This window comes from Manis pentadactyla, chromosome 7, assembly GCF_030020395.1.
Source record: "Manis pentadactyla isolate mManPen7 chromosome 7, mManPen7.hap1, whole genome shotgun sequence".
NCBI lineage: Eukaryota > Metazoa > Chordata > Mammalia > Pholidota > Manidae > Manis > Manis pentadactyla.
This window is the reverse complement of record NC_080025.1, coordinates 16,438,335-16,462,949: the sequence shown is the minus strand read 5'-3', so window position 1 is coordinate 16,462,949 and position 24,615 is coordinate 16,438,335. Positions and strand designations below refer to the sequence as shown.

At 35.1% G+C, this 24,615-nt stretch overlaps 1 protein-coding gene across 2 annotated transcripts in view; it reads right to left on the bottom strand.

Annotated features, from left to right (window-relative positions):
• SGCZ (sarcoglycan zeta) overlaps nucleotides 1–24,615 on the bottom strand; it is a 916,905-nt gene that overhangs the window by 333,145 nt on the left and 559,145 nt on the right. For both annotated transcript variants that reach the window (XM_057505149.1, XM_036894388.2), the window contains one exon: nucleotides 8,932–9,126. In XM_057505149.1, coding sequence (XP_057361132.1) covers nucleotides 8,932–9,126 — 195 coding nt within the window. The remainder of the gene's footprint in view (nucleotides 1–8,931; nucleotides 9,127–24,615) is intronic.

Below are 24,615 nucleotides of genomic sequence, written 5' to 3'. Positions count from 1 at the left end.
ATTTGTGAATAATATCAAGAGAATGATTTCTAAGTAGATGGAGCAAATTTGGCCTGCTGTGTCAGGTAAAAAAGTATTCAAATACAAACTTAATCACTATTTCATTATATGAAATTGAACATTTTTATTTTAAAAATAGAGGTAGTATGTATTACATATGAATGCCATACATAAAATAAAATATGTAACATACTTAAACTACTATTGAATGAATTCTTATTTCCTTTTCCTTCTAACACCAATTTCTATGTTTAAGTACATAAGTATTCATGAATGGTTTAAATAAATTAGTAAGAGCTTTTCTAGTGTAAATCTGGTTATTTTGTGTTTCTTGTGCATTTTTTCAGCTTACTGAAAAATGAAGCAAATAAGAAAAAAATAAACAAGGCTACTTTAAAAACAATTTAATTTACACAACTGCTATTTACCATGAGCTAGAGTAAAGTGATTATAATTATATATATATATATATATATATATATATATATATATATATATACACGTACATGTTTAAACGTTGAATTGCCTTGTAATAGTCATATATTTTGGACACTGATAAACACTGAAAATAAATACATCTTTTAGTAATGCACACAAACACACACACACACACACACACATATGCTGATGACATTTGTATTTAGGTTTTATACTTCATTCCTCTGACAAAAACTATCATCATGAGATAAACTTGGTCAGTTTATATGAATATATGAATTTTAACAAATGCCCAATGCCTTTATAATTTAAATCAAATCTTAGATCAAGAAGTAATAAAAGGAATATCAGAGCTAACAGGGCTTAGCATATTTCAAAATTTCTTAAACTCAGAAATACAGAACATTTTGGATGACAAAAACATGTGAATTGAAAGAAAACAGGTTTATAATTTCTAGTTACATTACTCAGTTACCAAATTCATAAGCCAGGGTGAAGTACAAATGAACACTCTTGGAGATGTGCTGTGGGCCATCAACCATGCTTCCGGAGGGCAGTGGTTGGCTACCTCTTCGCTGATAGGAATCAGCTCATATAATAGCTTCTAACACAAAATTATTTGCAAGGGTGATTTAATGTTGGATTTCCAGAAATATTTAAAACCAAATATTAAACTATTTAGCACACTAAATCTGTTTATAATTAATAATACAATATGTTATATTGGTACTTTTAATTTATGTAGTAGATATATATTTGGTCAGGGGATAAATTTACAAACTAACAAGATCTATTGTGATATTATTTAAATTGGACAATTAATATGAATTTCTGCCCAATACAATGATTTTTATTAAGATAATATTATCTTTTCTTTGAAACATCAAAATGGACTTTCAATGATGCTTCTGAAAAGCAATGGTTACTTTTTTTAAAAATAGGAAAACGTAACCCTTAATGATAATTACCATTACTGCATTTTAAAACTTAAAATACCCCCCAAATTTCATACTAAAATAGTCATTATCTAAGACATACACTATGTTATTTTTTGTGAGAATAAGCATTTATGAACATACTACCTTAACTTCAATATATGACCTAACATATGGGTGAGGAATTTTATCTTTCTGGACTTTTATCTTCTCTATGTACAAGGATGGCCTTGAATTAACATCCTTTCCAGCTCTCTGTGTTATAATATCGCTAACATATGCACTAATAAGTCTACACTTTTATTTTTTATTTTTATTTTTTTATATGGTTTATGGTTTATTAAGTAAAATTCTTTACAAAAGATACCGGAATTCATTGTGTTTTCTCTTTTAAGGTCATTTATGCCAAAGTGGACTCAACTAGGTGTGATCAAAACTCACGGATCTTTGGTGAGGCCTGTTTGGTGGCTTCCTGTGCAAGAAAAGAACCAGTGTTCACTGTTCAGTTTCCCCTACGAAGAGACCTGCATTCCAAGACCTAAGACCCAAACTGGCACCTGTACTTACAGTATCAGCAAGAGGCCAGAAATTACGTCAGCGGGAGAGTGAACTAAATTTTTATTCCAACAGGTTGATGTTCTATCATGGTTGGGGTAGAACAAGATTGCAAAATAACATTTCACAATATTTCTACTTAGAATTTCAAGAAACACTCACTCAAAAGAAATTAAATTTGAAAGACTTCAAATTTAATGTAGTTTAACATACTAAAAATTATGAGTATATACATTTTTATTTTGGTATCATTAATATAAAATCACATGGGCAACACTGTAGTAACTACATTCCCCCCATTATCAAGTCCCCACCACAGACACCATTACAATCACTGTCTATCAGTGTAGTAAGATGCTACAGAGTCACTGCCTTCCCCGTGCCCCCCACTCCCATGTTTTGTGTGCTAATCGTAATGCCCCTTATTCCCATTCTCCCACCCTCCCCAGTCCCTTGCCCTTTGGCAACTGTTAGTCCATTCTTGGGTTCTGTGATTCTGCTGCTGTCTTGTTCCTTCAGTTTTTGCTTTGTTCTTATACTCCACAGATGAGTGAAATGATTTGGTACTTGCCTTTCTCTGCCTGGCTTATTTCACAGAGCCTAATACCCTCTAGCTCAATCCATATTGTTGCAAATGGTAGGATTTATTTTCTTCTTATGGGTGAATAATATTTTATTGTGTATATGTACCACATCTTCTTTATCCATTCATGTACTGATGGTCACTTAGGTTGTAATAAATCTACACTTTGTATAATTTTTTATTCAATGGCTAGTTTTCTTAATCCTTCATTTCTCCTGAAAAATCCAGTTCTCTAATGTACTTCCCTGTGCACATGCTATGTACAGTTCATGATTTATCTTATGCCACCACTTCTGTAGTTTAGTTCAGTAAAAAGAACTACCACTTGGTACTTGTTTGAACTTGTATAAAAATGACTAAATTTTTCTTTATAAAGACAAGGCAAGGAAATGTACTGCTGGGCTAAGACTAAGCATGAAAGATTTCATCTGAGAGGGACAATTTGTCAGAAAATTATAAGGAGGTGCAAACAGAGGGTTATAATGGAAGCAGTCTTGCAACATTAACTATACCATCAACTCTCATAAGTTCTGTAATAAATCCATATGCACCACACTGAGGGGCGGTGCAGGCTGGATGGTTCTCCAGCAGAAGGTAGTGTCCCGCCTCAGCTAGGGGTGGGTGTCATGATTCATTCACTGAGGAATTAATTGGGAAAATGGAAATGGAAGGCCAGAAAGGTGGACAAAAGCTACGATCCTAAATCACCTTCAGAGTGGACTCTATTATGGTCAATTAGTTACTCCTCAGCAAAACATTGTTGAACCTGGGCAAAGACTAGATTGGAGTCATGGGGATAAAATAGCCTTTATGAAAACCACTGCCCCTTTTATAAAGGTGCCATTAATATGCATCATTGCTCTATCCAGAAATTAAATTTAATACCAGCTCTTCAGAACTCAAAAGTGTAGTCATGTTTGGAACTTATGGAAGAGTTTTCACTATTCAAATTACTCACTGACTGTGAGAGATAACATAACATTTCTTGATTAAACTAACAATAGTTGAGAGGATTGAGGTCTCTTTTGTACAACAAACTCGAAAAATATAATAGCAGTGATGTCATAGTTATATTTTTAATGCTGTTGTGTGAACACACTGAGGTAGGGATGCAAATCAGTTAATGAAGAATATTGAACTAATTTCATTTTAATTTTCACAACATTAACGCAATGAAATGTGGTGGAAAGGGCATGAACTTTAAAAGTGTAGAGTGCATGCTTCTAAAGTTGCTCTTCAGTGTGCCCTTGGGAAGTTTGCTTCATTTCCCTAAGCCTCTGTGTCTTTACCTCCTGAAGGGGATATATATTTACTTTTCAGTGTTGTTGTGAAATTCAATAAAGTCCATTCTACAAAATACATAATCTCTAGTGGAGGAGGAGAAGGAGGAGGAGGAGGAGATTTCAGCTAAACACAAAAAGGCCACAACATAAAAACAGCAACAACTAGAATCTGAACCAGTTCTACAGTGAAAATGAGTGAAAAAATTAAGACATTAAGTTTTAGACTCTCTACTGAAAGTGAACTCAGACCTTTAAAAATTATATATAGTTCACCAAAAATAATGCAACACCTACTATATGCTTGGCCAAGACACTAAGATGAATAAGGTGATAAGACCACTTTATGCTCCTTGAGAAATCTGCACATTAATGGGACTGGGGGAAAATTGTGGAGAAGAATATATATTTAGATGAACCATAAATATACATCTAATATAACAGAGTAAGTCCTATCACAGAGATAAGATATATGAATAAAAATATATTAGGGATGTATCTGTCAGAAAGGGACACCTAAATAAACAAACAAACCAATAAATAAGGAGAATATTCAGGAGATAGCTATAAACAGATTGCTATCTTAAAAGGGTGAACAGTCTTGTAAACATATAAATGTAACTATGCATCATACATGATAAGGGAAATGAAGAAATGCAAGTGACAACTAAAGAAACCAAAGTAACTATATAAGAATCTCTTACATATTTTGATTTTTAGACATTAAAAGAAAATATGACCAATGGTACATACCTATTATGAAAATCAATTAAGGGAAACTTCACTGACTTGACATCGGGAGGCCTGCATGGAAAACACTCCTCATAAATCTCAGATCTTGTTGGAAGGGATGGTTGTCTTACTGTTTGAGCTATTTTGCCATCCATCAATCCAGCAGGAAGAAGGCTTTCACCTTTCTTCTGCCCCCACTACAGCCCAGCCCTGAGAGACTGTCACAACGCAGCCAATGGGAAGCCATGACACGTGGGACTCCCAGTTTACTCCAGTGGACTTTTTGCTTAACTGGCCTCCTAACTCTGCCTCTTCCTATATAAAAGAGTGTTTCTTTCCTTCATTCTCGTGACTTGCCTATGGTTATGCTGTAGCTTGCATGTCCCAGATTGTAATTCTCTGCTATTCCTGAATAAACCTGTTAATGCTGGTAAAATAACCATTTTAATTTTAAAGTTAACATTACATATACAGAACCTTGATGTGTATATGTGTATAAGTGTATGTAAGTGTATGTTGTAAAAGTGTATGTTTATCTATATACATATGCATGTGCATGTGTATGTGTATGTGGTCTTGATAATTTAACTCATAAATTCATGTCAGATTGAAAGAATGGAACTGGGAGCCTATGATTGGAGTGATATACAGGAAGACAAGAAAACATCAGTGTATTAGTACCAGTAAAACTACCTGGTGATTTAATCAGGTGGATTGCTTATCATGCAAAGAAGGGGCTAAACAGATGCTCGGTGACTAATGGGGGGAATATTGCAGTGTGGCCTCAAGCAATATATGGGTGGTTGAACTAAAAACTTCCCAGTTCTTGTTCAATCCTGAAAGCTTATGACATTCAGTTCTACTTCTTGTGGGTTGTCCTTTCAGCCAACATTCATCCTACTGATCATACAAGGCTCTAAATTTTTTTTCCAATTTGTTAAATTAATTGTTTCATTTATTATCCACATCTGGGTATTCTTCACAATACCCATGACTTTCCTTTCCTCTTTGCTTAATAAATGACACTTATGTTTCCATTTTTTCTTTTGCTGGCTAGTTAACATACATAATTGAATTAAGTTGCAGTTGGATGCCACCAATTTTTACTTGGTACTCTTGTGATTAACAGTATTACTTTATTATTATGTTAATTTTCAATTTTCAAACATAGAACTAATTTACTTAAAATGAGCCTTGAACCAAGAAAAGAACATTGCCCTAGCAAAGTGCCTGGATTTGGCAGATCTGCTGGAATATTCCATTTATACTGAACCACATATATTATACCCACCAAACATGAAAAACAGCAGCAACATGTAATTGGGTCATACTGACCTCGGGAGAATAAAGTTCACAGTGTCTTTCTTTAATTCATTTCATATATTTATCAACTCTGCCAGCCAGGAAATCATTGTTATATCTGTCCTAAGTCTTTCACCCTGTAGTATAAACTCATTTCCTTTTTCCTGATTCTCTGCAGCTGGGTATCTCAATAGCAGCATGATTTTACTTTCCACAAAATGAGAAACTGAATAAGGCCGTATCAACCACACAGATCATGAATAATACTAGTTATAATGATGGACTCCTTGAAGCATCACAAAATAGGTAGGCAGCTATCCTTGCTGTGCTGAAAACACAGTATTTTGATAATAATAACATGTCCAGTTAGCTCAAATATAAGATGTTAACAGCCACACATTTCCATGTATTGGATGACAACAGTTATAATGAAAAGAGAAATACATTTTTTGCAGATCTATAATACCCCCCAAACAACTTACACATCATTTACTACTTCTTTCTGTAGTATGGCAAGTGGTTTTGGTATTTACTCTAGAGATGGATACAATCATAATGTGCTAGTAAAAACATAAAATCGATTTCTTTTTACTGCTCTAATGTAAGAGGATTACAAATTATTTCATGCTTTTCAAGTACATTCAACTGAATGTGATGTGTAGTGTCCATGACTACTGATGTCTGCAACTATTTAATACAGAATTTCTCTGAAAAATTATGAACTACTGCATTGAGATAGAGTATATTACCTTACAATGCTTATCTTAATATAATAATTTCATCTTTCCATTTCTTTCAGCTATAAAAGAATAGCAGAGTCTTCTGTTTTGATTATAAAAAATAAAACTGTGATTTTTTAAAAAAAGGATATACCCAAAACATAAACGAAGAAATTAATCCCAAGACACCTATGGATATAAACGCCTTTCATTATCTCTAGGAAATGTTGATACATATTTTGGCCAGCTGAGGTTCAAATTGGATGGCTCTGTAGGTGACAGAAACCTAGAGGCCTGTGTGGATCATGAAGACAAAGGTGACTGCTTCAATTACTTCCCTTCAGTGGCTTATCCAGCCTTGGCCTCAGCATGGTGCAAGGGATCAGGAGCCTGAAGCATGCAGTCATGTAATTATGCATTTAAGTCTATTTTCTTAATTAATTTAAGTATGCTTGAGAAGTTTACCTGGCTTCAATTTAAAAATCCCCATGGCCATTGTCACTGGACAGATTCAGGGCTCCCTGAAGTGATAGTGTTAATCATACTTTTCATGAGCTTTTGAAAGATGCTTTTTGGTAGGGGAACTTGAATTCTTGAAATTTCAAAACTGGAGAAAATTTTACTCTTTCTCTCTTTTAAAAGGTCTGTTTTTTAGTTAAGAAAAATGAGGTTAATAAAGTTGCTGTCATCAACTACTGGTTTGGCTGGTAATTGCAACATAAAAGAATCTGTAGAGGCATAAACATTACATATATGTACAGCCCTACTAAGTGAAAAATGAACCATTAATGAAGCATAGTCATAGGAAGGGGAGATCGGAGCAGAACTCAAATGAACAAAAAGACAAGAAGCAGAATTAGTGACATGTGCACCACAACATTCCCAATTGTGTGTTGGGGAAGGAAGGGCTGAACCAACTCTTGGGATAAAGGAACGGCTCAAATGTAATACCAGAGAGTCACATAAAGCAATCATTTGCCTAGTAGCTCCCAATCACTTCTAGACACCTATGCTCAGTGACTTTTAATATAGTAAAATAAGAAGTAGTAAATGATGTGCAAACTGTTTGGGGAGTATTATTTCATCTCTAGGATTCGGCTATTTCCTCTAATCCTGAAACTTACTGAGTTCTGCTCATCTTTTCTTTGCCCTTTGTTTCTTTTCTGATGAATACCCTTCAAAATGTGCACTGTATTGTAAAAAAGTGGAACCGTTGTTCAGCTCGTTTTTCACGGTGAGCATATGCTGTTCTATCCTGATTTGCACAGTGCTAGTTTTCCTCTATGGAAGGTTAGGCCACCTGCCTTCGCAGGCTCCTTCCGCACACAACTGTGGTGCCATACATTATGGACAGATGCTAGGCTCATTTTCCCTTTTGAGATTCTGTGGTTGAGTTAGAATTAGAAGCTAGTGAAGTCAGAAAGAAACTACTCTTGCTGAATCAATACCCAGCAGAGTTAAAAAGGGAAAAAAGAAGCCCAATATAGAAAGATCACTGAAGTCAAACAGCCAGCTTTATACTTGCCCCTGCGGATGCAGGAGTCTAAAGAAAAACAGCAGTCTGGTCAGCAAGTGAAAGACAACTGCTTCATGTGAAGATAGCTGAGGTCTCTAAGCACAGGCAGAATGGTTTTAGAGGCAGAGTAAAGAAATTTAAGAATTTAGCCAGAAAATATTAAATGAGTTAAACCAGACTTTGCTAAAGCAGCTAGTTTTTCCCAAATAAGTCATGCTCACGGGTTTACTGAACACATTCCATAAACTGAAGCAAAATTCATTGATTAATTATACAATAATTTTGTTGTTAATACTTTTCATCACAGAGTGATTTCATTTCTAGTTTATCTTCTATTTACCACATCTGTGCTACAGAAGAATGAGATTGTGTCTGATAACAATTGTAGACATTGGCTCATGCAGCCCAGAGAAAATTTCAGTGTTTAGATTTGATCATGCAGTATGTTTCATAGAAAACAGACATTAAGAAGTAAATATTCCATACAAAGTATTGCAAACATACTTGTGATTTCTAATATTAGTTTAATGTGAAATATCATCTCTAAAAGCAGACTCATTTCTTAGATTCCCAGATTTAGCAAGCAGTGGTTCATGCTTATTGGTTAAAGTTTTCTTAACATTCTAATGAGTCAGTATTCTGGACTGTCTCATAATCTAAATGTCTCAGACTTAATGGCAGGAAGATCATATGTGTGTTCTGAATACATACTGGATGCAATCTTAAAACACTATATGGCAGTCTTTGGAATGTCAAGACACATACTTGTAAAAATTAAGATGAGTAACTTTCAATTAAAAATATTAAAATAACAGAGTTGCATCGTCTTTAGAGCAAAAGTAATTAGATGTGAAATCATGGTGGTACTTACCACTGTGAAATTCATGACTTTCAGTATCCATATTGTCATGGCTAAGTTAACTATCATGGTGACCAACAGCAGAAGGACAAAGAAGTACAAGCACCTCTTTCGCCATCCATAGATGCCCACTGGGTAAAGCTGTGCATTCTCAGCCCTCGGTAGGTTATTCTGTTGTGTTGCCAGTATGTATTGTTCTCGTGTCATCTGAAAAAGGGAGAAGAGAAAAAAAAAAGAAAGAAAAGAAGCATTCAAAAATAAAACCGATAATTTGTTTTAAAAGTCAAAAGCCACCACATACCTAAGAATAATGGGTAGCGAGTGTTCAGATGATTACAGCTGGGTAATTAAAATTAAGTAATTTAATAAAATTAATTGAAATATTTAAAAAACCATCAAATCATTGTCATCTATGTTGCTTTTTACAGCTGTTTCATTAACCGTTTTATCTATAAGATGTGTATTATTTTTAGTCAGGTTTGTCCAATCCTAATGTAGCCCTTTTTCCCAGCAGTCTCTGAAGACTCAGCTCTGTCTCTGGTTGTCTATACTCCAGTAACTATGCATATCCGAGATGCTCTTAGAATAAGCTTTACGTGTGCTGGGGTAGACAGAGAGCAAATGTGTCACAGCATTTCTGGGCCTTTATCTAAAAATGTAACATGTAAGTACCTCAGTGCATATGCTTTAACAAAATGTCAATGTATTTGTAAAAACCTATGCAAAAAATGACTTTTATTTAGAATTATATAGATACAGCTATTTAACTAAAACTTTTATTTGGAACTTTGTTGGTTATTTTATTTGTATTTCACTAAGTTATCAGAATAAAATTGATCTCTGGAAAGAACACAACATTACAGCATACCATCCTATAATATAAAGACGTAAGCAGAAGTTAGTTTTACAAAAGGGGAGATGATATGCCTTGGTAATATATAAACTAGGTTTTAAATTCATTCTTTCAAAAAGTAAATACATTATTTACTGTCTGTTACAACTTGGAAATATGCATAAGAAAAGTCAAAGAATATGTACTGGGTATAGAGTTTTCAGAATACCAATTATTACCTGAAGGACGGCAACTTAATTTTTATGAAATATGATTTTCTATATGAGAATAATTATTCAGTTTTTTTCTCTATAGATTCTTCTAAGATTTCTTGTGTATCTCAATTAAATAATATAACAGAGATAATGCTGAATAAATTATACCAAAATAAAAACATTAATTAGTAAAGAATTAAAGTGACCTGTCAAGTAATATAAAGTATATCAAATATAAAATACATAGTCTAAGAATATTCAGTTATGGTGTTTGTTGACAAAATCCTATGCTAAATAAAATATTAAACTATATATTGATAAATGCAAAAAGGCCTAAGTTCTAGTTGGCTTTTTCCCATTTTTGTTTTAAATTTAGAGCTATAACTTCAAATTGCACTAATGTAATATTAAAATTTTCCAATTTTTTTATGAATGAATTTTTAAATTATACTTCATACAATAAACTGTTGTGTATACTAAATCATAATTTTAAATGGTTTAAAAGTGTTACTAATATTACCTAATCAAGAGCAAATTCTTTCATAATATAATGAACTATGTCATCATTACTACTTAAGTTAATATTTAATATTTCCTTGAAACTAGCCAACAACCTTTAATCCTAGTTAGATTCCAGTTTGGAGGGGTGATGTGTAACCTAATAACTGCTACATACCATCTAACATGAGTGTTACGACAGGTCACAACACACTGAGGAAACGTGCTCTGCCTGAGGATATCGGTGAGGATTTTATAGGTGTGACAATGGTTATGATGACAAAGTAGAAAATGTTTATAAGATGAGGACAAAAGGAACTCCTTGGCCAGCCACAATTGAAGTAAAGAACAAGGAAGAACCTAAGAAAAGGAAGACCGTGGAAGCAGGGGAGCGCAGGGGCCTGGACACGGCCTGCTGGCTGGTCTCTGCCAAGTCACAAGTCAGATGCTGGGACTATTCTGGTCATGCGTTGCCTCTAATCTCATATTGAAGCAAACTTTTTGAATAATAATATTATGTATCTACAAGTTCTAGTTAGACATGAAGTTGAGATTAGTGTGGCTTTTAGGAGAAAAAATAAGAACTTAGTGAGTCCCTAAAATAAAACAAACATGAATTACCAAGAAAATGATATTTCAGCAGTAAGATGGAATTTTATTTTTGGTAAAAAAAAACAGATATTTGTTAAATACATCAAATGTCTCTAACAATTTTGAAAAGCAAATGGGATAACAAAAGTTGGAGAGAAAAGGTTTTGAAGAAAACGTAAAAAATATAATTAAAGCTATATTTAACACCTCAAGAAATTCAATGATGTTTACTTAAATAAAGATAAGTTTAACATTATTCCTTTATATGCCTTCTTCACCACAAAATACTTGGGATCATCCAAGCTGCCAAAAGACAAGGTTAGAGTGTTCTTTTAAGAGTTTGTTTTGTTTTGTTTTGTTTTAAATCTCACAGATCTGAGTGTTTTTCAAGAGCACAAAAGCTCTGAATAGTTGTCCCTGTGCAGTGGCAGTTATTAGCAAGAGAAAGAATAACAACATACAACTCTAGGATTAAACAAACCATCCTAAATTTGAAACATTACAACCTTTGCCTAAAATGTTAAATGTTGATCCATTTTCAAGTATTAAACAGATTCTGAAATATTGTGACTCCCTTGGCATTATGAGAATTCTGTAATAAGATGGAAATTGTTTCCCTAAGTGCTTATTGTCCTTCTAAAAGAATCTATCAAACAAATGGATACTTGCAGAAATTCTTACTTTCTCAGAACAGCTAAGTAGATTTCCTGAAAGAGAGATGGTCATGATTCCCTGAGAGAAAATATCCCTGTGCTGAGACATTTCTCTGGCTTTGTCCTCTCTGTCATCAAGGGAAATATTAATTCAATATCCTCAAAATCCTTTCTATTCAAGTGTTTCAGTGTTCAAGGTTGTTTTAACCTCCTGTCTACTTGAAGTCATTAGGATCCTCTTCATCTTAGTTTTGAAATTCTATTACATGTAGTATTTCCTGTCTACCATGCATTCCTTAGAATCAAGTAACTTTTAAAACCTGGTCTATCTTAGTTAATACCAGCAAAGTCTGCAGCCCTTTTGGATCCAGATGCTTGTCAGCATTCACATTAAGGTGAATGTATGCACTTGTATCCCCCTGTAATTCAGGGATGGGCTGATCTAAATCTGGCTTTTGCACTTTCTTTAAGAAGAAACATATTTTCAATATCCTAATAATGTGAATAAAATTTCCAGCAAGATGTTATGAGGTTAAATGATAGATGCATGGGCACATCGAATGAGATCCTGTGAATTTTTTAACATTTTTCTCCAGAGGTGTGGAAAATCTGGTTTTCAGACAAAGTTATTTTATTCAGTAAATTTAGTAACAGTGTATCAAGCCTAGAAGGGAATGGGTTAATCTAGAATGACTTGAACATGGTTCATCACTTAAAATCTAGGGAATTCTGGAGACGTCTACTGAGCTGGATGGAATGGACAGAAATGAACCATAGAAGCAGAGACCATTTGCTATCATTCCCTTGCCTCATATTAAGGGACAACAGTACAAAATACTAGGGACAAAGGAATGTACTTATTATCTCAACCTAGCTGGCATCAAGTTTTTTTTTTTATTATAAAAATACTCAGAGCAGGTCATAGAAGCTCAGACTTTAGGCAGAAGTGGGTCTTTATTTGATAAACTAGGTATTTAGTGACAACTATGTGAAGGTAGAATTTAAGATCGCTGCACTAATGAATTTCACATATTGGGGGAAAACACAGTAAAAAAATAGAAAAAAATGCATATCAAATAGTAATGTGCTCTTAAGATGATAAACACTGTAATAAACAAATACATTGTATAAGGAGTATAATATTAAACAGTGATAGATGCCATGAGATATGAAGACAGCAGCCATGCAGTATAACGGGAGAGGTCACTTTAACAGTGGCAGAAAGAGAGTGCCTCTCAAAGGAAGTGAAGCCTGAGATGAGACGAAAATGATGAAAATCTTCTATGAAGAGTTAAAGAAATCTTTGAAGTATTTGAAGGCCTGAGTGGGCTAATTATAAAATGAAAATGAGGAGTTAGAAAAAGTGAGTTTAGACAACTTTTTGAAGGATAAATGAGAGCAAAGAAATGGGATTTCCAATGAAGTCTGGACTTCATTTCCAATGAAGAATGGACTCTGTTTCTGTAGTGTTACACTACAAAACACTACATATAGCCTTGCCTGTGCAAGTCTGTATGAAGGAGATGAGAAGGAAAATGGAGAAGAAAGGTGGGTGCTCAGTATGAGGCTGATAACTGAGGTGGTGAGGCTGGGGCCCTGAGATGAGCTATGCATTCTCAGCCATGCACTGACAGAAGAACTAGTGACAACGACTGAAGATCAGCCAGACAGCTGTGTTCCACCAAGTACAGGTATATAGAAAGGTTACAATTATCAAAACTGAAGAAGACTGGTTTTGGTCTTATGCACTAGTAATAACTACCAGTAATTATTACTAGTAATAGTTATCTAACGCATATCTATATATGCAAAACTGAAAGTGTGCAGATGCCTGGTTGTAGGAGCTGTGGCACTAAGACCCCCTCATTCCCAGCACAGTCCAGAAGCCCCATTACCATGAACTTGCTCCATGTGGATTTCCGTGAGACCTTGATGCTAGTGTGTACAAGGACCATCTTCTCCTGTCCAACCCTAACTGTCTTTGTCCTCTTTCAGAGAGGGTTCATGTTATCTAAATTGGGAGTGGAGATAGGAGGGCATATGTGACAATAATTAGACATGGCTTCTTTCTGGAAAGACATGAAAAGGTTAAAGATATTTGACCTTTTCTAATATGTGTAAGAACACAGAAAGAAGAAGTTAAAGGAGATCATGATGCATAAAATAGTTGTTTTAAATTGTCATTAGCTAAATTAAGGTGAAAAATAAACTTATTAATGGAATGCCCTGTTTTATGTTTTGTAGGAGAGAAGCATTGCCTAGAAGGACCAAATGATTCCACCACATATTTGTATCCTCATTACTCCATTACTCCAATAGGGAGGGGATTTGAGCAACTTAAAAATGGGAGTAACAACTGAGAAGCCTGGAGGTGAGTTGTGGGACATAGCTTTTTAAGATCTGAGTTTTACCAAGAATAGAGAAAGGACTCTTAAGTTTTGCATAGAAGTTTGAGGGCATTGGAAAGTTAGTCCAAGTCTAGGTATTGAGAATCTATTATCTCCACTCCAGATTTCAACTAAATTGCCAATTTTATGACCAAGCTGTAAAGAAAACCCAATTTTATATTGGAAATGATATAATTTTTTAATGGCATTCCCTAGTTTTATAATACTGTTTACATAAACACTCGATATAATGCAGAGATGCTTGCACAAAGACTGGAATGAAATAGCAAGCTATTTGTTTATCACACTCACTAAATTGACTCCTTATAATTAAAATATAAATAGAGCATCTCATATTTTATCAGACCTGCTCCCTGTGTTCCATGTTACAGGAAATATGAATATAAAAGAGAAGTATGCATCTCCTGGAAAGTAAGCTAGATAATTTAGGAAATTGCTTTTAATTTCTGATTATAGAACTAGCAGTTGGCACACTCAAGTAACAATATGTAACATCCTTGTGATCATAAAAATTGAATCTGGGTTCCAAAATCCCTTGAACCTCTCACTGGGAGTAGCTTGTATTCTAGGAGAAGTGGTAAATCATGCTGGTGTCACTGTTCATTAAGTGTTGCTCATGTTAGATTTAATGCTACAATTGTCTGTTATTTGTTCAAACAAGGAACAGAACACAATCAACTAAATGCCATCTTAGATTTATGTGCCGAGTTGCAGTCCCAGCCTGGCCATTCTGTTCTGCGTGTCCTGGGGCAGGTTTCCTAGCCTTTCTCTGCCCCAGTTTCCTCAGCTTTCAAATGGTTATTACACTGAGTTATATAAGAGCAATATGGGGGTAAAAAAGTAGGATGTTAAAGTGCTCTTTTCATCTTATATGATACAAATACTCATTTGAAAAATTTACCTTCTCCCTTTCACCAGTGGTCCCTACTTAAGTGCTATATAAATATTTATATTGGAATTAATTTTAAAGACCATGATTGAAATACCATTTTAAAAACAACATGCTTAAAGGTTCCAAATAATATGGTGTGAACTTTTACAAAGCAAAAAGGCATTTTGTTTCCTGTTCCCAGAAAATGAGTCTCTAAACAGTTACTAATGTTAAGAGAGACTGAAAACAATACAGTGAAGTCCACTTATCATGGCAATTTAAACTTCTCCCTATCTGTGATACTTAATTCTCCAAGGCACAGTCCAACATGATGGTATTTAAAATTTGCTATTTAAGAAAAACATCCATTAGGAATGGATTTTTTTCTAGTTGATTTATGGAAAATGCTGTAGTCAGGTTTTATTGCCTGGAAAGGAGGCAGTCTAGCAACTGAATTTCAAGGATGATGAAAGATATCTGAGTCAAATGGGCTGCCTCTTGAGGTAGGAAATAGAAGAGGATTCTAGCCAAGCCTGACAACGAAAAGCAGCCTGAATAGGAATTAAAAGGGAAATACATTCTCAGATGAATGAAAGTTTTATAAAAATGTGGACATTCAAAAAGAGAGATTTTTCAGTGACCCAGTCATCATTCTTAGCTTATTTTACATATTTTATATACTCTAAAATGCAGCATTTTTATATAGGAAGGACTTCAGTATTTAACTGGATAAAAACTCAATCACAGTTTTATTACTCACAAATTTATTACTCACAGACTTAGATTTGAGTTCCTAACATTGATGTAACCCAATTCTCAGATCCTCCCATGTGACATTAATAGAAAAACTTCGCCATTAAAGCAATTTTGAAGGAGGCTGAGAAATCTTTTGCCTACTCAGAGGTACATCAACCTAGGTAAAACAACACAGACCCATTTGTGAGCACCACTTGCACTAAGTCCGTAAGCAGGAGAAGCCGGTTGGCTGGCACTGTGATGCATACCGAGCAGGAGGAAAAGGAAACACCTTTGAGGGAATATAAATTTGCCAGAAATGCAACTGGGGGGCTTAGCTGGACAAGAGGAAAGTCCATGCCATTTAAATCAATAAGGACCAAGAGGAAAACATGTTTAAAGACCAAAAGTAAGAAACAGAACTGGTGAAAGAGTAAGGGTCATTGGGTTTTATTCCAACAGCAAGTTGAAAGACCTAATGAGAACAAGGAAGAGAGGGAATGTAGTCTCCATAGCCTTGATAGCTAATGGGAAAGCATCGCTGGTAATGAAAAATCTTGCAAACTTCAAAATTTTCTATTGAAAGTGATGTTTCTCCACTTTGACAACCTTAGTTACATAGTACCAGATTAATTTAAATTATTTAGAGAGTAATCAATTTTGTTTTGATGTAAAATTTTCTAATGTGTAATGAACTATTAAGAAATGTGTTCTCTTTGGGTTACCTTCCCTTTTGAAGATGAGGAAGAGGAGATTCATAAAGAATGTTTTAATTTAGAATGTTCTGTTTTAAATGAATTAAACAAAGATGACCTTTTAAAGATCGACCTAATCTAGCCAAAACAATTTTTTATTTCTGGCATAACTAAATATTGACTACCTGGATGAAGACAAAGCACTTGGGCTAATAATTAGATGTCAATTCTCTTGAACTATTTAGGTTTTAAATCGGGGTGAAAAGGTAAGGCCCACTTTTGATTTAACAAGTTAGAGGCAGAGAGGAAATGCAGACCAGTTTGGCGTCCTATGGCATGAAGGAAGGATGGGAAAGAAACCCGAATAGTCATCACGAGTTAGGGCCGGCGCGGTGAAGGATCTCCGTCAGCGCTGGAGAGCTGCTCACTGAGGCCCTGGCCCTCCGACTCTCTCCCTGCTGGAACTCTGCAAGGGCCATGCAGGAGTGCGTGGCCAGGAGAGAGGCGAATGCTTCATCCGACAGTACTCGAACTAAGCTGGGCGGGCACACCTGGATCATCTGTATAACCTGCCTTTCCACCAGGTGGAAGAACTGTTGACATTTTCTCTTTTTGTTTTACATGTCACAGATCAGCCTCTTTCAGTGTTGGTGTTAAGAGACTAAGACTGACTGGTGGTGGTGGTGGTGGTGGTGGTTGTTAGCTGAAGAGCCTTTTGGAGGACATTTTTGTTGTACTTTTTTTCTTTTATTTTATTTTCTGTTGTCTTATTGTCTTTTCTTGTCCAAGTTCATGAAGGACAGAAGACTATGACACCCTAAAATATGCCGCTTTGGTAAACTGATTGCTTTAAGCTGTAGGCACCTAACAAACAGCCAATGGAGGGAGAGGCTGTCTCTGAGCTCCCTTATCTGCCTGTAGACAAATCCTCCGAAAGGAACTCAATTGTCATAGATCCCCTCCCTGGGAGTTTCATAACCCAGACAGCATTGACTCATCACAGGAGAGGAGACTAGAAGTGGACTCCACACCTCCACACACTTTGTCACAAACTATCACACTTCCATGTATTCTTCCAAGGGCCATGCAGCATTCCTAAGAATGATTTTTGCTCCCCTCAAAGGTCTGCATCACTCTGCCCTTTCCCTATGAAGACAGTGTTTAAGCCTGAATCCTGAGTCACCTCTTTAGGTACTCATTTTCCAGTGGGTATCTCCAACATGTGCATGAGGTACACACGTTAATAAACTTGTTTTTGTTTTGTTAATCTGTTTTTTATTACAGGATTCTTAGCCAAGAACTCATAAGGGTATAGGGAGAATTATTTTCCCATTGTAAAATTATAAACTCCTTTGTTTAGAATTCTTTTATAATCAGGCCAGCACCAAACCCAGCTACAGATGCTATAAATGATAAACAGAGATTAATACCCGCATTTGTTGAATAACTGCTCCATGCTAGGCATTTTGCTAGTGGCTTTATTACTGATTCAGCTGAAATAACATTGATGTTTATTTTAAATCAGAAAAGGGGGATCACTGGAGATCATAATAGTGCCATTTAGTACATTACTGTTACATTCATGGGCTTCATTAAGTAAATCAATACATATTTATTGACTGTAGAGATGGGTGAATATATGTAGAAAGCATATAATTCAGGCAACTGGAAACATATTTAGAGAACAGTGGGAGTGAATGGAATTATATTTGATTCAAAAGAATATTATATAATTGTAGACATGCTTTTCCCTATTGCGAATCGCAAAAGCTGTACATGTTTTGTATCTTTTATTGGACTGGATGATATTTTGGGGATGGTGGGACAGACAGTGACCTTCAAAAGCATTTCTTTAATTCTAACATCAAATATAATCCCAAGTTCTAGTCTGTAGCACTCTGAATAAGAAACCTTCTGAATCATATTAAATATAATATACAAAATTGAGTTATTTAATCATCATGGCATCCCTGATTTTATTAATAATGGCATAATATTTAAAGTCACTGTTTCTATAAACTAACCATTTTATCGATGCTTAGATCTTATGTCTCTTTTGGGAGACAGGCACAGCTCTTTCTTTGTCTCATATTTTTCACATACATCTATTGTTATCAATCTTCATTGCTAGTATTTTTCTTCAGGATTTATCATATCATAGCAAGATTATTTTAAATGTTTCCAACTTCTCCCTTGTTTCTTGTCTCTTTTGCTTAGTCTCAAGAAACATATTCCCAAAGCACAAATATTGTGTTTATTCACATAGTAAAGAACAGTTAGTTTAGCACTTTCTATTCACAAGGCACCTTTCTAGAAGCTATCAGTGAAGCAGTAGAGACAAAAATCTCTGCCTTCATGGGATTTACATCCTTGTGGTGGGCAGAGACAAGGAGCAAGAAAATAAATAAAACATATAATATGCGAGACAGTATTTAGGAGCTAAATAATGCAAAGAAAGACAGTAAAGAAAATATGTGTCGCCATTTAGACAAGTAGCCTATTAAAGCCTCACTGGAACAACCCACCTCCCCCGTAAATGCCCATGAGGATATGAAGGGGACAGCTATGCATCCATCGGGTGAGAGCACTGCAGACTGAGAGGAAAGGACCTGACTCTCATATTCTGGGTCTAGCAGGGAGGCAGGTGCAGGACTGAAGGATGGAGTGAGGTCAGAGTAATAAGGAAAGGCAGGGTTGCGAGGAGCCGTGGGTTCTCCGCTGCTATTTGTTTCTTCAGCCAGGAGATCCAAAACTGCGCCATGTGAAACAGCACAGCACCCTCTGTCCTGCATCATTTCCCTCTCCCCGATTCATTTCTCTTCATAGAATTTATCTCCACCTAGCATTAAAGTAAATATTCATCTGTTTGTTTACTGTCACTTCGTCTGCCACAGAAACCAAATGAGGACAGGGAGTTTGGGTTGTTTATTGCTGTAACTCCCTCAAGTAGAACTCCCTCAAGGTAGGTGCTCAAAACATTTAATGAATAAACAAATATTTTGAAGCCACCATTTGTGCAATGATAATGCTACGCATTCAGCAGGGGTTTCGGTAAGATCTGATTACATGAACTTGTCTTTCTTCCTTCATTTCTGAGTGTGTGTTCTTCAATGACAAGGTTAAAGGACAGAATCTATGAATTTTCATATTTCAACATAGTTCCTATCACTTGCTATTTATGTTATCCTGAGCATTTATTTTTTCCTTCTGAGTCACTTCCTTAATTGGAAAGTTGAGAGTAAGTTCACCTACCTTAGAAACTTAAGATTAAATGAGGTAATGTATAACAACTTATCTAAAATATAAATAAGTACTGATTCTTAGAGCTTTCCTCCTTTATGCCATTATAGATCAGTGAATATATTTTCTATGGAAAATTATATAATTTTAGAATTTCTGAAGAAAACTGGTACTTTTGCTTTTACTTATTTTTAAAAGATTTAAATCAGGGAATAATGTGCTGAAAAATGAATACCTACCAAATTAAGAAATATAACTAAATGTCCTATTATTTGTAGATAACACATGAAAAAAATGCAATTTGAGAAACCTAAGAAGCTATGTTATAGAAGTTAGTCTCAGCACTGATCTGCTTCTTAGCTATTTCTATCAGCATTTGCAGAATTGCTTTTCATTTTTATTTAGTAATTTGGAATTGAAAATAACTTTTAATTGATTAACATATTTGAAACAGATAAAAGTGAAAGGAAGTAATGGGTAAATGGTTGCAGAAACAACATAATTTTACAAAGTCTAAAGGAAACAAACTGATTTAAATACTTCCCTCACACAGTGAGACTGATCATTACCTTCACAGTTGCAAAAAAGTGTAGATTACCCATTGTATTAATTTTGTTGTAAACAAATCAAGAAACAACTTTTTCTACTGAAGGGCAGCAGAATATGCTATGCCACAATATGCCCTTTGTATACTGGTTACTTTGAGAGGTAGGCACTTAAAAAACAGAAATGTGGGAGAAGTTTTCTCTGACACCCCCTACCTGTCTAAAGACAGATCCTCCAAAAGGAACTCATTTGTCACAAATCCCCTCCTCAGGAGTGTCGTCAATGAGGAAAGATTAACTCTTGTCACAGGAGAGGATACGAGAAGTGGACACCCAGACACACTGTCACAAACTGCCAGCCTCTGCCCTCTATTCTTCCAAGATCCTATGGGCATGCCTAAATACTATGTCCTCTCCCCTAAGAGGCCTACATCTCCCTTCCCTTTCCCTATGAAGATGACGTTTCAACCTGAATTCTATGCCACCTCTTAGGGTTATTCATTTTTTCCCGGTTTTCTCCTATACATGTTAATAAACTTTCATTATTTTTCTCTTGTTAATCTGTTCTTTATTGCAGGAACTTCAGCAAAGAACTCACAAGGGTAGAGAGAAAATTATTTTTCCTCCCCTACACTATGAATACCAATCCATAGGGCTAGCTGCACATAGCTTGCTCTGTGTTCCCATCTGACCATCTTTGTGCCTCCTTTGTGTGGTGACCAAGTGTCTTTTCCAAAGTTTGATTCTAGATTTTCACAATGTAGAAATTGGTCACTGACTGCATTTTATACAATTATTATTTTTTTAAGTGCATTTTCTCCAGAGATCTGGAGAGCTATATTCTAGGCCACAATACTTAATTTAGCTTTGTACCTGATGATCTGTAAAGGACTCAGACATATTATAAACTAGTAACCTTTGTGGACTGCATTTAACTGGTTTAGAAGCACCCACCTTACAATCAAGAAATAGCACAGATGGGGAATTTGACTAGATGAACATAAAACAAAATTATATCAAAGCACATCAATTGCTGGTTCTACAAATCACTGAAAATATTAATAGCCACGTTTATCCTTGGTATCTTATGTATTTATTTATGTTATTTAGCCATTGTATGTCATCCTTTAGAAAACATAGGTTTGATTGAATAGGAAACAATAATAAAAATTACTTAATTGTTAGAAACACTTCAAAAAATTTTATCTGAATGAGCAAAGGTACACATATTAAAATTCATTTGAAACATTATGCAGATTCAATGATGAACTACAAAGTGCTTTTTTCACTAGATTATTTCTGTGATACAGTATCAAGGTGAAATTATATTAATCCATGTTCTAGGGCTGTATGCATAATTTTACATTTTAATGGTACTTTAGTGTTCCCTACCAGATATGTTTTTGCCCAGTTTATGTTTGGTTATATTCCTAAACTAAAAGGCTAAGTGTTCTCATTTAATCTGAAAATGAAGCAAAATGAATGTATTTTTTATTCATATCCACCCAAATTACTTTCTACAACAAAATGAAAAAGACACCTTTTTAGTTAACAACAAAAAAAAACCCTGCATATTTTAACACTGAATGATGACTCATTAGGAAGGGAATTCATAAAAATAACAAAAAGAGCAAAACGATTGCATGAGATTACCATGTGCCAGACACTAATGCCCAACAAGTGTTCACTCATTCAATATTAATCACAGCACAGAGAGGAACAGTGTTACTATTATCCATTTTTATAAGATAAGCAAAATGAGGCCCCAAAAATTACAAGTTTCTCCAAGAGCTAATAGGGGCAAGAACTAGTAGGGGCAAAAATTTTAAGAGGCACCTTATGACCCCTGAACTCACTTTCTCATCCAGACCTTACACTGCCTATGGCCAAGCAACGAGCCAGCCCCTCGTATATTTTACCTTGTTAATTTATCAACACCACTCTATAAAAATGAGTCTTACAGGTCCCATTTTAATAATTAACAATCTGAAGCTCCAAAAAGTCACCACACTCAAAATCTCACAAATGTGTAAAAAACTGATTTTTGGATTATGGTCTGTAGGTTGATACGGATTGTTGGTGTTTTCATTTCCTTAATTCTGTCACACTCTTTCCCCAAAAAATAACTACTAAATACCTACTGTAATGCAAAGCATCTTAAATGCATCTAAATATATAGCACACTGTCTCTAGCATCCATAAACAAATAGACAGATGAATGTAATATGTGCTTCTCCCAGTGTGAGGTCTGTACTACTACTGATAGGGAAATTGCCTTAAGTGGCAAGTATAATAATTTCAGATAGTGGATAAACATGACATTAAGCATTTTTGATTCACATAAAGAGAAATCTATTCTCTTTGATATCTGCTTCCAAGATTTCTTAGCACATGACATAGAAGGTCTTCTTTATGCTAGTAAGGACACTGTTAGTTTCTAGCCACAAATCTACTCTCCCCCACCCCACCCCACCCCTCACACAGAAAGCTATTAGAGAAATTTTCAGCCAAACAGTATCTCTCTAGTTGGGATGTAATGATGTTTTATTTTCATAGTATTTCCCTTTCCTTACACCTTTTGTAGGTGAAACTGGCTATATGTTTCCTGTTATCTTTTGACAAGTGAGATTCATTTCCAATTTACTATGTCAGTCTAAAATTTTCTTCCAAACAGGTTTATTTAAGTAGCGGTAGTGAGTCAATTTAAATAATTATATTCAACATGTAGTATACATGGTATATGAATATGCAGAAAACCATTAAGGTTGTAGGAAGTGACTCTGTTTAGAAAATACCATATATAAGAAAAGGAAGCATTTTTGTACCAGGCTTTCTGTAAATTAAATGGACTAACTCAGCAAGGGTGAGTTCCCTTGAACTGTAGGAACTGAGCAGGTATAGGATGCCGGGAAGGAAATGGCACAGAAGAGCTATGCATCCACTGCAGGCAGGACCAGGGAGGTGCTTAGGACTCGGAGCTCTGGGGAGCTCTGGGTCCTGCAGCAGTAATCCTCTAGGAATTTGATAGAGGGAAGGATCACCCTCTGAACAGGAGGGCTTTGAAGAAGCATTTGATATAGATTTCAATTAACTTTTAAGACTTTAGTAAATGAAAAATAAGCCAGGATGGTGGCATTTCAGGCAATTGACAAGTGAGGGGTAGAGTATAAAAATGTTTGAAACAGGAAGACAGTGTTTACCTTAGCAGATATCAAGATTTATTATAAAGCTATATTCAACCTGGGTGGTGCTGATTCAAGGGTAGAAAAATAGGCCACTAGATTATAACAGAAATTCTAGAAATATACCCACACATATGGTTAATTTGAAGTTATTGAGAATACCAACTGTTGGGAAAATATGGTGAAACAGGAATTCTCAAAAATTGCTAGTGGAGGTATAAATTGGTACTTCACTTTGTAGAGCAATTAAGAAAATATCTGTTAAGCTGAAGATATGCATGTTCTGTATCCCAGCATTTCCCTATATAAACTACAGAAGCCCCAGGATTAATAAAGAATAAAGGATGTTTTTGTAATACTAAAATACTGGAAAAATTTCAATGTCCATTAATAGAGAAATGCATATATAAAATTGGTATTTTTACAGAATAGAATAACACAGAACAACTAAAATGGACAAACTAGATCTGCCTGTACTAACATTCACAGATCACAAAAAACATACTGTTAAATGATGAAAACAAATAATAATCTACCAATATATACATATACACATATACATGCACACATTACACTCACATGACTAATCAGAAAAAATATAAAAGCTTGCCAAAGAAGCACATAAAGCTATTTCAGGGCAGGTATTCATCTTCTCTGTGTGTGAACTTGGACATGAGATTTGTGCTTTAGATACATTTCCTGTAAAATGACAGTGAAGAAAGTCTTCTTAGGGTTTGTTTAAAGGCATGTATGTCTATACATTGAAAATGTGCAAACAAATATAAAGGGAAACAGAGGATGAGAGAAAAAACAGTAAGAGGCCAGATTGGCCCATGAAGAAAGTCTATCCTGACCTTCTAAAAGGAAATGAGAATTGAATTTTTTAATCAAGGCAAGAAGAAGAGGGAGAACCCAGGAACTGCATTAGAAGGGGGGCTATGTAACCTAATGAAGGGGCATAGAGGAGAGGTAAGACCTGAGGATAAGGTGGATAATTTTTAGGAATGGAACATTTATTATTCATCTATGCATGAGAAAAATGGCAAAATAGAACTTGAATTAAATTCTTCTAAGAACTTATTTTATGTTCCTGAGATGGATTCCAACAGGCAGTCTCTTTGAAGCAACGACCTGAAAACATTTACTTAAAGCCATAGGCAATTCTCAGGCACCTGTTCTCTACAATCTCTTTTTTAATTTAACAGATTAGAGAGCAATAGGACACAGATCA